This window comes from Amblyraja radiata, chromosome 2 (genome assembly GCF_010909765.2).
Source record: "Amblyraja radiata isolate CabotCenter1 chromosome 2, sAmbRad1.1.pri, whole genome shotgun sequence".
Classification (NCBI taxonomy): Eukaryota; Metazoa; Chordata; class Chondrichthyes; order Rajiformes; family Rajidae; genus Amblyraja; species Amblyraja radiata.
In genome coordinates, this window is record NC_045957.1 from 150,869,545 (window position 1) to 150,884,758 (window position 15,214).

Below are 15,214 nucleotides of genomic sequence, written 5' to 3' on the forward strand. Positions count from 1 at the left end.
TAAACGCGCGCGGGTGACGCTGGGATATGTAGTTCCGGTGGGGCAGTAGCTGGCTCCACGGTAGCGCATGCGCAGTGTCCCGACTCCCTGCAATGGCGGCGACGATGCTGGTGATGTTGCGGCTGCGGCGGTTATCGAGCTCCTGGGCCGCTGTGGAGACCGCGGTGTTGCAGGCCCTCGGCCTTCAGCGACCAATAGGTGAGAGCCGGGGCTGGGGCTGGGGCGATGCCGTGGTAGAGGGAGGGAGAAGTACGGGTTGATCAATACTGGTGTCAGGGGTTATGGGGAGAAGGCAGGAGAATGGGGTTGAGAGTGAAAGATAGATCAGCCATGAGTGAATGGTGGTGTAGACTCGATGGGCCGAATGGCCGAATTCTTTCCTCTTCACTTATGAAGTCGATTGGCTGCACCATCCTATGTTTTCCGACCCCATCTGCTTTGCCCTTGCCCTTGACATGGAGATGCAATAGACTGCTGATACCGGTATGTAACTAAGTTCATGTTAGATACCGGTATCCTGTATCTGTGCACAAGCCCATCAAGTGCAATCATGGCTGATCTATCTTTCCCTCTCAACCCCATTCTCCTGCCTTCTCCCCATGACCCCTAACATCCGAAGTGATCAATGCTGAGCAAAACGCAAGGTGTTGGAGGAACTCAGTGAGTCACGCAGCATCTGTGGATGAAGATGTTTTCTGTTTATACTGATAATGTTGCATTTCAAATGTCGAGTCATACCGGCGCAATGAACTGTAGATGCTGGTTTGCAAAAATGTACTGTAGTAACTCAGGATCAGGCAACATCTCTGGAGGTCATGGATAGCTGTTGTTTCAGGACCCTTTTTTAGACTGCTGTAGCGCGGAAGCTGACCTTTCCGCCTGACTCATCCATGCCGACTGGGTTTTATAGTGGTGACTTTCCCATTTGCCAAATAAGTTATGGGAAGGAACTGCAGATGCTGGTTTAAAATGAAAATAGACACAAAATGTTGCAGTAACTCAGCGGGACAAGCAGCATCTCTGGATAGAAGGAATGGGTGACGTTTCAGGTTGAGACCCTTCTTCAGATGAAATGTCACCGATTCCTTCTATCCAGAGATGCTGCCTGTCCCGTTGAGTTACTCCAGCATTTTGTGCTAAATAAGTTATATAGGAGCAGAATTAGGCCATTCGGCCCATAAAGTCTGTTCCGCCATTCAATCGTGGCTGATCCATCTTTGTCCCTCAATTCCATTCTCCTGCCTTCTCCCCAGATCTCTTGACACCCATACCAATCAAGAATTTGTCAGGTTTGATACTGGCCAGGTTGGGTAATTCCATTCTCCTGCCTTCTCCCCAGATCTCTTGACACCCATACCAATCAAGTATTTCAAAAGGGAACTGCAGATGCTGGAATATCGAAGGTACACAAAATTGCTGGGGAAACTCAGCGGGTGCAGCAGCATCTATGGAGCGAAGGAAATAGGCGACGTTTCGGCCCGAAACGTCGCCTATTTCCTTCGCTCCATAGATGCTGCTGCACCCGCTGAGTTTCCCCAGCAATTTTGTGTACCTCCAATCAAGTATTTGTCAGGTTTGCTACTGGCCAAATATTTTTGTTTTCGCAGACCTTGCATTCCCATGACTTTGAGCTAACCCATTTTCCAAGAAAATAAATTTACATACATTATCTTCATGAATAACCAAAAGATCTCTTTGAACTTGGTGAATACAAGAGATCACTGCTACAGTGTCGCAAGGAGGGCTTTCGGTGCAGGGAATAGTTACCATTGGAAGCTTAAACTGCCAAAGCAGATTGATCCGTCTGAATTGTCATTTATTCTTAATCCAAGAGGAAAAGTTGCTTCCTCATCTGACCCACATTCACATTGACTTTGCATTTATGTAATATTTTCTTAAAGATGTGCCAAAGAAACTTACAATAGTCTGGGTACATCGATAGTGACATTGCTTTGTAAACCAGGAACATGACAGCCAATTAATGCACTGTAAATTCCCTTAAAAAGGGTTGAGGGTAGGCAGTGTCCAGAACATTGGTGAAAACCTTCGTACTCTAGCTCAAACGTATGCTGACAAAGATTCCTCGCATTCCATTCATTTATGTAAAATGGTTCATTATACACTACCAGTTAGTAATTCAAGTCAAAAGATCCAGAGCTGTTTAAAAAATCTATCAACGACCTTCACAGAGCCATTAAGAATACGGAGAGGAAATTCCAGACTAAGCTGGAGTCTTGAGGCAATGGCATGGATACCCATAGATTGTGGCAGGGCTTATGCACTACAACGGGCTGCCAAGTGAAGATTGGCTGTATCGGTGGCACCAATGGGTCCTTCCCCAATGAACACAATCCATTCTATGCCCGCTTTGAACTGAAGGTCGGTGGTAGAATGCCACCTGCCCCGATAGTCTCGGGTACCAACTGTTACTTTGGCAGATGTAAGATCAGCTGCCTTTAACATTAAATTCTGAGGTCACCACCCCCTTCAAAAAGACCACTATCATCCCGGTGCCAAACATTATAAGGGTAGCATGCCCTAATGATTCTGAAGAAGGGTCTCGGCACGAAAAGTCACCAATTCCTTCTCTCCAGAGATGCTGCCTGTCCCGCTGAGTTATGTGTCTATGCCTTAATGATTATTGTCCAGTAGCTCTGGCACCCACCATCATGAAGTGCTTCGAGAGATGGTGGTGGAGCACATTAACATCAACCTCCCAGCCAGACTTGATCCATTGTAGATTGTTTAACTTCACAACAGATCCACAGCAGACACCATCTCCCTGGCCCTAAAGTAATCTCCGGAGCACCTAGACACCAAGGATTCCTACGCTGTACTCTTATTTATCAACCATAGCTCTCCTTCAACACCATAATCCCATCCAAACTCATCTTCAAATTCCTAGACCTGGTAATTGGCTCTGTATGCCACTTGACCCTCGACTTTCTGACCTACAGTCCTCAGTCAGTGAGGACAGGTAACAACACCTCGTACATTCTCAGTCCCCTACTGTACTGCCTAGACAGTCACGACTGCACAGCCAACTTCAACTCTAATTCCATCTACAACTATGCAGGCAATGCAATGGCGAGACAGAGTACAGGAATGAGATAAGAACTTAGTGACATGTTGTGTAGGAAGGAACTGCAGATGCTGGATTAAACCGAAGATAGGCACAAAAAGCTGGAGTAACTCAGAGGGACAGGCAGCATCTCTGGATAGGAGGAACGTGTGACGTTTCGGGTCGGGACATGAGTCAGGACAATAACTTCTTCAATGTCAACAAGATGAAGGAGCTAGTTATTGACTTCAGGAAGTATGGTGAACTTCATACTCAAATGAGCATTCGTGGCATTAATATTACCAATGATCTGTCATGGACCAAACGTATTGTTACGATAAACAATAAGGCACACCGATGTTTCTATTTCCTGAGGAAATTAGGCATCTCTCCACAAACCTCTACAGATACACCAGAAAGTTGTAGATGTAGCCCAGTCCATCACACAGGTAAGACTTCCCACCTCTGCATCCATCTACTCTTCACACTGTCTTGGAAAAACAGCCAAGATTTTGGTAAGAGATCAAGGTAAGAGATTTTTTCATCTCTTACCTCGACGAAGATGTGATCTATTTCCGTATCATATCTCCGACCGCATTGCGGCCTAACATTGTGCTAGAGGCCTTTGCTGGAGACTGACTTCGGGAGCTCCTACCACGGGAGCCTGCGGGATCTAAACATCGTGAGCTGGCAATCCCTTTGCCAGGGATCGACCTTTGAGCTCCAACGGCTTGAGCCTGCTGTCTTTAACATTGTGGGGCTCGCTGTCTCTGGTTAGAGACCTACTTTGCGAGCTTCAACTGCCCTGACGCGGGAGCTTCGATCGCCCCAACGTATGGTTTGACTGCGGGAGGAAAATGGGGAAGAAGATTAGACTTTATGGTCAGTGAGGAATGTGGAATGCGCTGTGGTGGATGTGTATGTTAACTTTTATGTAGTTGTGTGTCTTGTTGCTTTTTTTTGTATGACTTACTTAGACTTAGTTCCTCCCACACTGTTGAGTGCATTGGGCAGCAAGCTGTATGGTAATACGAATACGAATATCACTGTACCTTAATTGGTACACGTGACAATAAAAGACCTTTGACCTTTGAGATGAGGAGGAATTTCTTTAGTCAGAGGGTGGTGAATCTGTAGAATTCATTGCCAGAGACAGCTGTGGAGGCCAGGTAATTGGGTATTTTCAAAGCAGAGATTGACAGATTCTTGATTAGTAGGAGTGTCAAAGGTTAAGGGAAGAAGGCAGGAGAATGGGGTTGAGAGGGAAAGATGGATCAGCCAGTATTGTATGGCAATATAGACTCGGATGGCCTAATGCTGCTCCTATGTTTAACTACAGTCCTCTTGATTTGGGCTAGAATACCCTCCATTTGGACTTTTTTTATAACTACTAAGGCATTGCGAATTGTACAAAAAAAAAACTGAATCTGTTTTCTGCCAATGTCATTACAAGCACAAAAAAAGAAGCATGCATTTATTCATGCAATATTTGTAGTGGAGCTTTGATGGAATAGATTAGCACACCAGGTGTTCTTGCAGCATCTGTATTTTAACATGCAACAAGCTGTGTTCCAGTCACCTGTTCCTGCTTCTTGCAAAGACTCTATTCCCTACTCCCAATTCCTCTGTCTCCGCCGCATCTGCGCCCGAGATGAGGTGTTCCATACTAGGACATTCGAGATGTCCTAATTCTTTAGGGAACGGGGGGTCCCCTCTCCCATCATAGATAAGGCCCTCACTCATGTCTCCTCGATACCCCACAGCTCCACCCTTGTTCCCCCTCCCCTAGTTGCAACAGAGATAGAGTCCTCCTAGTCCTTACCTTCCACCCCATCGGCCATCGCATACAATACATAATCCTCCGAATTTTCAGCCACCTCCAACTGGATTCCACCACTAGCCACATTTCCCATCTCCACCCCTTTCCGCCTTCCGCAGAGACCGTTCCCTCCGCAACTCCCTGGTTAACTCATCCCTTCCCACCCAAACCACCCCCTCCCCAGATACCTTCCCCTGCAACCGCAGAAGATACAACATCTGTCGCTATTCCTCCTCCCTTGACTCTGTCCAGGGACCCCTACATGTCCATTCAGGTTAAGCAGAGGTTCACTTGCACCTCCTCCAACCTCTTCTACTGTATCTATTGTTCAAGATGTCGTCTCTTATACATCGGCGAGACCAAACACAGACTGGGTGATCATTTCGCAGAATACCTTCGCTTAGTCCGCTGAACCTACCTGATCTCCATAACAATGATCAGTAATACACTAAAGTACTAACCAGTAATACTACGTAGCCATGTTATAATAGTGCACAACTAAAATAGGTAGCGCAACCAAAGCAAAGTCCATGGTTGCTGAGGCCGGATTATGGCCAATGTGGTGCAGTGATCAAGATCCTGGAACCAGCGTCTCCGATAGATCCCTTCAATTGGTGGACGAGTTTCTGTAGCCGCCTCCTTTTCTGGCGTTCGGGTGACCGAACCAGACCGTGATTGCAACCAGTACAAATTTGCAGATGATACAACCGTACTGGGCTGGATATCAAATAATGACAAGGCGGAATACAAGAAGGAGATTGAGAACCTCGTAACATGGTGCCATGAGATTGTCATCGACTTCAGGAAGCAAAGCAGCACACATACCCTTGTATACATTGATGGTGCTGAAGTAGTGATGTAGTTTCAAGTTCTTAGGAATAAATATTACCAGCAATTTGTCCTGGACCAGCCACATCGAAGAAATGTCCAAGAAAGCAATGGAAGGCATTTAAAGACTGCATGGATGAACTACAAAAATTGTTCATCCCAGTTTGGCAAAAGAATAAATCAGGGAAGGTAGTGCATCCGTGGATAATAAGGGAAATCAGGGATAGTATCAAAGCAAAAGATGAAGCGTACAAATTAGCCAGAAAAAGCAGCCTACCAGAGGACTGGGAGAAATTCAGAGACCAGCAGACAAAGGGCAGGGAACATAAAATTAGGAAAGGGAAAATAGATTATGAAAGAAAACTGGCAGGGAACATAAAAACTGACTTGCAAAAGTTTTTATAGATATGTGAAGAGAAAGAGATTAGTTAAAACAAATGTAGGTCCCTTGCAGTCAGAAACAGGTGAATTGATCATGGGGAACAAGGATATGGCGGACCAATTGAATAACTACTTTAACCATATAACCATATAACAATTACAGCACGGAAACAGGCCATCTCGACCCCTCTAGTCCGTGCCGAACACATAATCTCCCCTAGTCCCATATACCTGCGCTCAGACCATAACCCTCCATTCCTTTCCCATCCATATAACTATCCAATTTATTTTTAAATGATAAAAACGAACCTGCCTCCACCACCTTCACTGGAAGCTCATTCCACATAGCTACCACTCTCTGAGTAAAGAAGTTCCCCCTCATGTTACCCCTAAACTTCAGTCCCTTAATTCTCAAGTCATGTCCCCTTGTTTGAATCTTCCCTACTCTCAGTGGGAAAAGCTTTTCCACGTCAACTCTGTCTATCCCTCTCATCATTTTAAAAACCTCTATCAAGTCCCCCCTTAACCTTCTGCGCTCCAAAGAATAAAGCCCTAACTTGTTCAACCTTTCTCTGTAACTCAGTTGCTGAAACCCAGGCAACATTCTAGTAAATCTCCTCTGTACTCTCTCTATTTTGTTGACATCCTTCCTATAATTAGGCGACCAAAATTGTACACCATACTCCAGAATTGGCCTCACCATTGCCTTGTACAATTTTAACATTACATCCCAACTTCTATACTCATACTATATTCTATACTTTGGTTCCGTCTTCACTAAGGAAGACATAAATAATCTGCCGGAAATAGCAGGGGACGGCGGGTCAAAGGAGATGGAGGAACTGAGTGAAATCCAGGTTAGTCGGGAAGTGGTGTTGGGTAAATTGAATGGATTAAAGGCCGATAAATCCCCAGGGCCAGATAGGCTGCACCCCAGAGTACTTAAAGAAAGTAGCTCCAGAAATAGTGGATCAATTAGTGATAATTTTTCAACACGGGGAATTACAGACCAGTTAGTCTAACATCGGTAGTGGGGAAACTGCTAGAATCAGTTATTAAAGATGGGATAGCAGCACATTTGGAAAGTGGTTTAATATGAGGAAAGACTGGTTAGATTTGGCTTGTACTCGCTAGAATTTAGGAGATTGAGGGGGGATCTTATAGAAACTTACAAATTTCTTAAGGGGTTGGACAGGCTAGATGCAGGAAGATTGTTCCCGATGTTGGGGAAGTCCAGGACAAGGGGTCACAGCTTAAGGATAAGGGGGAAATCCTTTAAGACCGAGATGAGAAGAACATTTTTCACACAGAGAGTGGTGAATCTCTGGAACTCTCTGCCACAGAGGGTAGTTGAGGCCAGTTCATTGGCTATATTTAAGAGGGAGTTAAATGTGGCCCTTGTGGCTAAAGGGATCAGGGGGTATGGAGAGAAGGCAGGTATGGGATACTGAGTTGGATGATCAGCCATGATCATATTGAATGGCGGTGCAGGCTCGAAGGGCCGAATGGCCTACTCCTGCACCTATTTTCTATGTATCTATGTAAAGTACACCAATACCTCTACTTCTGAAGAAGATCTAGGAAGTTCAGCATGTCCCCAACAGACTTTTCAAGACGTGCCGTAGAAATCATTTTATCAGGATGCTTCACAGCATGGTTTGGGAACAGCTACATCGAAAACTGTAAGAAATTACGGATTCATCACGCAAACCAACCTCCCTTCCATTGACTCCATCTACCCTTCACACTGCCTTCTACGGCCACCAGTATTGTTGAGGATCAGCCTCGCCCCAGTAACTCCCTCTTCTCCCATCAGGCAAGAGATATAGAAGTTTGAAAATGCTTACCTCCAGATTCAGGGACTGTATTTTCTCAGTGGTTTCAGGCTACTAAACTATCCTCACACCAACTAGCGAGCAGTCCTGGCCTCCCATCTACCCCATTGGAGACCAGACTATCTTTAATCGGACTTTACTGGACTTTATCTTGCACTAAATATTATATCCTGTACAGGTGCACAACCTTTTATCCGAAAGCCTTGGGACCAGACACTTTTCGTAATTCGGAATTTGTCGGTCTTCGGAATGGAATTTTTTTAGCGTAGATTTTAATGGCTGGATCAGTGGTAGAGTGCTCGGCTCATATCCGCAAGGTCGCGAGTTTGCGCCTTGATCCCGGCAGTTCCTCGGTCGCGAGTTTGAGTCTTCAATGTAGTTTTTTCTTGCAGAATAAATGTCTGTATGAAATGCAGTGTGTTGAATGAATTCCTGAATTTATAAATGTGACCGCAGCATTGAATCACCTCTCGCACTCATGTCACCCTAGCGGGGCTGCATGCCCTTAGGCGGCCTAAGGCGACATTTTCACACTCTTATATCCGTGTGCAGCAGAGGCGACGTGCGTTTGGCGCCAAACGTGAGCTTTGGTGAGCTTTGGTGTGCAGACGACATTCTGGAAAAAATGTCCGGTTTCTTCCAGGTAGGCGATATACCCTCCCGGGCAATATACCCTCCACTTCTCTTTTATGAAGGGGATTTAGTTCCCCTTTCTTCCAGGACCGACCGGAGGTTCCGCTGTCACCTCTGCGGGCCACCCTCGGTGAACGCTCACTCAACTTTGTCTTGGGATTCCTACTCTCCCGCGCAATGTACCCTCACCTTCTCTTTTATGAATGGGGATTTAGTTCCCCTTTCTTCGAGGACCGACCGGAGGTTCCGCTGTCACCTCTGCGGGCCGCCCTCGGTGAACGTCCTGTCTCCCTGTCCCTGGGATAGCAGGGGGCGATCAAACAGCACAATACCCCCCTCCCCCTCCAACTCCAGAGGAAGCCGCTCCCCGATGGGCCGCTACGGCGACAAGTGGCAGTTCGCCCACAGCCCGAGCTGCGCGACCCCAAGAACAAGACTACCTTGCACACCATCAGCTTCTGCCCATACGGGGAGCGTGTTCCTCTGGAGTTGGAGCGGGGCTGGGCTGGAGTTGCTGATCTGGGATCTCCGTGCTTGCAATGGGCCTGGGGGTCGGTGTCCCGATGAGGGGGCTGTGGGCGAACTGCCACTTGTCGCCGTAGCGGCCCATCGGGGAGCGGCTTCTGGTGGTCCTGATGTCTCCGGCCAGTTTACAGTTTTCCTCTGGAGTTGGAACGGGGCTGGGCTGCTGCTGGCTGTGGGTCTCTGGGATCTCCGTGCTTGCAGTGGGCCTGGGGGTCGGTGTCCCGTTGGTCCTGACGTCTCCGGTGACTGGCACTGACCTGCTAGCATCGCCGACATGAAGACAGTGCATAGCCCCCGCGGCGGTGCAATGGGCGGGGAGCTGGAGAGGGGAGGGAAGGGGTCACACACATGGCCGGGAAGCAGAGGGGTGTAGGTGGGGTGAAACTGAAGGCAGCGACAATCTGCTGCTGCTGCCTGCCCGCTGAGTTAAAAAGTTCCCACGCAAGACTCACGATACACTGTGTATCGTGCTACCGTGGGAACTTTTTAACTCAGCGGGCAGGCAGCAGCATATTGTCAATTATTAACCCTCCCGCGCAATATACCCTCACCTTCTCTTTTATGAATGGGGATTTAGTTCCCCTTTCTTCGAGGACCGACCAGAGGTTTCGCTGTCACCTCTGCGGGCCGCCCTCGGTGAACGTTTTCAAGGACCTTTCTTCAAGGACCGAAAAAATGTCCGCTATTCGGAGGTTTTCGTTATTTGGATCTTCGGATAAAAGGTTGTGCACCTGTATCTGTACACTTGGATGATTGTAATCACGTATAATCTTTTCACTGACTGGATAACTCACAACAAAAAAGCTTTTTGCTGTACCTGGCTGCACATGACAATAATAAACTAAACCAAACTAATATGCTCTCTGCTATATACCCTTCGAAGTTCAATAGAGTGTTCATCGACAAACTGAATTTTAATCTTCAAAGAAAGTAGAGGTGTTGATGAGCTTTTTTTTGTGATTGCATCAAGCTTCTGGGCTGAAGACAGATCTTTAGAGATATACAAAATAAAATATCTAATGGCTTTCTTGACCTTAGGATGTCCGAAAGCACTTCAAAACTAATTATGGGATTAGCAAAAGTCAATTTGCATCTGTACATTCCCTGAAAGAGAGATACATGAATGACCCAATTATTTTTAAATAGGTTAGGAGATGTACATTGGATACCTTCTGCTCTTTGTTGAATAGTACAATTTTATCTCTACCGTACATTTGATGGATTAGTCTGCTTTGGTTTAATGTTACTTCTAAATAATTGAACCTTTCTTGATGCAACACTCTCTTAATGCAGTTCTGAACTTTATACCTGTGTAGACTGTGAAATTGAACATGAATTTACAGTCAGGGAGGTGGATAATTTAGTTTAGTTTAGAGATGCAGCACGGAAACAGGCCCGTCGGTCTACTGAGTCCACGCCAACCAGCGACCCCTGCACGCTAACACTATCCTACACACACTAGGGACGATTTAACAATTTCTACCGAAGCCAACAGCCTTTAAACCTGTACGTCTTCAGAGTGTGAGAGGAAACCAGTCAGTCTTTTAAGTACAGACGCTCAAACACCTACATTTGGTTGCCATTGTATTTCCATTTTCAGCTGTGGCTCAGTCAGTACTTGCCCCACCGATTCATAATAATGTGCAATTAAATATTACTTCAAAAATTTGAGCTCAAAAACAAAATGGTTTAACACTAGTGTAGAACTAAGTTTAGATGTTTAGTTTAGAGATACAGCGCGGAAACAGGCACTTCTGCCCACCGGGTCCGCGCCGACCAGCGATCCCTGCACATTAACACTATCCTACACACACTTGGGACAATTTTTACATTCACCAAGCCAATTAACCTACAAACCTGTATGTCTTTGGAGTGTGGGAGGAAACCCACATGGTCACGGGGAGAACGTACAAACTCCGTACAGACAGCTCCTGTACTCGGGATCGAACCCGGGTCTGCGGCGTTGCATTCGATGTAAGGCAGCAACTCTACCACAGCAACCCGAAACGTCATCCATTCCTTCTCTCCAGAGATGCTGCCTGTCCCGCTGAGTTACTCCTGCATTTTGTATCTATCTTCATTGTAAACCAATATCTGCAGTTCTTTCCAACACGGAATAATATATTGTCAGGTGCTTTCTGTCAGATGAGCAGCCTCGATCCTCTTGTTTCCTCAGTCAGCGTCATGGAAATAGATTATGATTCTTATCACATTGATGTTTTGAGAACGAACAATGCATGATTATCCATCGCATTTCTTGTCTTAAGCCAGTGGCCAAACCTCAAAAGCTCTTGCTTATTTATAAAGAGCTTTGGAACAAATTAAATCCATGAAAAGCTCCATGTAAATACTATTTAATCTCTACCACCTCAATTACCACTTTCAGCTAGTTTCTCTGAGCTATGTTAAATATTTTTAATTAAGAAATGGAAGGTATAGAGACGATGATGAAACTGCCTCTGGATATTTCTTAAATGGTTTACTCGATACAGTGTGTGGTTAGTTCTTTACATTTAAAAAACGTTAGCAATTTCTCTGATTACGTTTTCATACAATCCATTTGGAGGATATTGGAATCGCACAGACCCCACAGTTGATAGCTTCAAGACCTAGGACTACCTGATCATTCTTACACACTTGCTGGTTCTTTTAGTTATTTTAATCATTAATCAAGCTATGGAAAGATCCATAAACACTAATTTTGTATAATAACATCAAAACGATATGAGCACTATGTAAAAAAGGCACAGTAATGGATATGCTGCCTGACCCGCTGAGTTACTCCAGCACTTTGTCCTTTTATTTAGTAAACCAGCATCTGCATTCTTTGCTTATACATGAACACAATCCATTCTTCCTCTCAACTACTGCATTCTGTATCATTTTTGTTAATGTTTACATGATGTAGGCATTCTACAGACCTCTTTGTGCCAGGTACCCGAATAGTTGTTGAAATGGGAATATTAGAACAACTTTGGGAAAACTTGTGTATTCCTTAAAGTGAAGCCACTGTTTTACAAGAATTATTTTATAGTGAGAGACGGAAGAACGGAAAAGAAACGGGTTACTAACATTACAGAAGAGTTATGGATTCCACTGATAGACACAAAGCTGGAGTAACTCAACGGGGCAGGGAGCATCTCTGGAGAGAAGGAATGGGTGAAATTTCGGGTCGAGATCCTTCTTCAGACTGACTTGCTTGAACAGATTTAAGATTGGGATGTAGAATGCTGTGGTGGAGGAAAGTGTTGCTGTTAAATATACCATGCATATCATTACTTTTTTACTGTATGTTCGCAGCCTCAGTTTTATGGTGCCCAGTATTTATTTTGTCATTCAAGTATAATACTATTTAAGTTTGTATGCATAAGAGATTAGTATACAAACTTAAAGCACACGGTATTGGGGGTTCAGTATTGATGTGGATAGAGAACTGGCTGGCAGACAGGAAGCAAAGAGTAGGAGTAAACGGGTCCTTTTCACAATGACAGGCAGTGACTAGTGGGGTACCGCAAGGCTCAGTGCTGGGACCCCAGCTATTTACAATAAATATTAATGATTTGGACAAGGGAATTGAATGCAACATCTCCAAGTTTGCGGATGACACGAAGCTGGGGGGCAGTGTTAGCTGTGAGGAGGATGCTAGGAGGCTGCAAGGTGACCTGGATAAACTGGGTGAGTGGGCAAATGCATGGCAGATGCAGTATAATGTGGATAAATGTGGGGTTATCCACTTTGGTGGCAAAAACAGGAAAGTAGACTATTATCTGAATGGTGGCCGATTAGGAAAAGGGGAGATGCAACAAGACCTGGGTGTCATGGTACACCAGTCATTGAAAGTAGGCATGCAGGTGCAGCAGGCAGTGAAGAAAGCAAATGCAATACCGTTTATTTGTCATTTGAACCTCACATGAAGTTCAAACGAAATTTGGTTTCTGCAGTCATACAAGGAAAGAACCAAGACACACACCAACACAATTCACACAAACATCCATCACAGTGAATCTCCACCTCACTGTGATGGAAGGCAAAGTCTTGTCTCTCCCCTGCTCTCCATTCCTCTCCCGAAGTCAAAGTCAAAGCCCCCGGCGGGCACTAGCAAGTCCCACGGCCACTTAATGCCGCGCCGGGCGATGTAAGGCCCTGCTCCGGGTCCCAATGTCGGAGCCCCCGGCTGGCGCTAGCAAGTCCGCGGCCATTTAAAGACGCGCAGGGCGATGTGAGGCCCCGCTCCGGGTCACTCTCAACCCCGCAATTCGAGCGGCAGAAGTCGCCGCTGCCGGTGCCCCGCAAAGCGGTCTCCCACCGGGGACCCATGAGCTCCCGGTGTCACCATCCACCGGAGTCGGGTCGCAGCCGTGCGCCACCACAGCTCTCCACGCTCCGAAGCCGGCCAGCTCCACGATGGTAAGTCCGCAGCTCCGCCGGCTCCGTGACTTGAGCTGTCGTTCCTGTTGGAGGCCGCTCCACGGTGCTAGGCCCCAACGGCAACGGAGACCCGACAGGGAAAAGGTCGGGTCCCCGTACAGGGAAGAGATCTAAAGGTTTCCCCCACCCACCCCCCCGCCCCCCACACATACACAGTCAAGAACCCACCACAAACTATACCCTCAACAGGACAATAAAATAAATAAAGACAGACGGACTGCAGATGCAAATGGTATGTTAGCATTCATAGCAAAAGGATTTGAGTATAGGAGCAGGGAGGTTCTACTGCAGTTGTACAGGGTCTTGGTGAGACCACACCTGGCGTACAGTTTTGGTCACCTAATCTGAGGAAATACATTCTTGCCATAGAGGGAATACAGAGAAGGTTCACCAGACTGATTCCAGGGATGGCAGGACTTTCATATGAAGAAAGACTGGATAGACTCGGCTTGTACTCGCTAGAATTTGGAAGATTGAGGGGGGATCTTATAGAAACTTACAAAATTCTTAAGGGGTTGGACAGGCTAGATGCAGGAAGATTGTTCCCGATGTTGTCCAGAACAAGGGGTCACACTTTAAGGATAAGGGGGAAATCTTTTAGGACCGAGATGAGAAAAACATTTTTTACACAGAGAGTGGTGAATCTCTGGAATTCTCTGCCACAGAAGGTAGTTGAGGCCATTTCATTGGCTATATTTAAGAGGGAGTTAGATGTGGCCCTTGTGGCTAAAGGGATTAGGGGGTATGGAGAGAAGGCAGGTAGAGGATACTGAGTTGGATGATCAGCCATTATCATAATTAATGGCGGTGCAAGCTCGAAGGGCCGAATGGCCTACTCCTGCACCTATTTTCTATGTTGATGCCTGTTATATCACAAGGTTAGGTCTCTTCCCCTCATCTTAAACGTAGGTTCTCTTGTTTTTGATACCAAGATTTTGACTTTGTACTCTATCTGTGCCTACGAAGGGCCGAATGGCCTACTCCTGCACCTGTTTTCTATGTTTCTACCTTGTTCACAATTTTCCCTTAATCCTTTTTAGAGAAGTTTTTTTAACTCTTTAAATTGTGAAGTATATTTGCTTTCACTGGTTTTTTTTTGGCATTAACGTTTTGATTTACAGTGCCCTCCATAATGTTTGGAACAAAGACCCATCATTTATTTATTTGCTTTTAAGTACTTCTTGGAAACTGTAATCTGGTCATCTTAGTTTTGCGGCTCACCAGTGGTTTGCATCTTGCAGTGTAGCCTCTGTATTTCTTTTCATGAAGTCTTCTGCGGGCAGAGGTCATTGACAATTCCACACCTGACTCCTGATGAGTGTTTCTGATCTGTCGGACAGGATTGTGGATTCTACTTTTTATAGAGAGAATTCTTCTGTCATCAGCTGTGGAGGTCTTCCTTTGGCCTTCCAGTCCCTCTGCGATTAGTAAACTCACCAGTGCTCTCTTTCTTCTTAATGATGTTCCAAACAGTTTATTTTGATAAGCCTAAGGTTTGGCTGATGTCTCTAACAGTTGTATTCTTGTTGCTCAGTCTCATAATGGCTTCGTTGACTCTCATTGGCACAACTTTGGTCCTCATGTTGCTAAACAGCAATAAAGGTTTCCAAAGGTGATGGAAAGACTTCTCCTTCTTCTTCTTCTTCTTTGGAGTTTTACGGCAGCCGGCATCCGCAATGTTGCATTGCTGCCACCTTCTGGCTT

At 45.8% G+C, this 15,214-nt stretch overlaps 1 protein-coding gene across 1 annotated transcript in view; it reads left to right on the forward strand.

Annotated features, from left to right (window-relative positions):
- Positions 1-69: 69 nt before the first annotated feature.
- Positions 70-15,214, forward strand: part of mrpl32 (mitochondrial ribosomal protein L32) — a 41,646-nt gene continuing 26,501 nt past the window's right edge. The window contains exon 1 of the mRNA XM_033017175.1: positions 70-198. Within this exon, the coding sequence (XP_032873066.1) occupies positions 93-198 (106 nt within the window). The 5' untranslated portion in view covers positions 70-92. The remainder of the gene's footprint in view (positions 199-15,214) is intronic.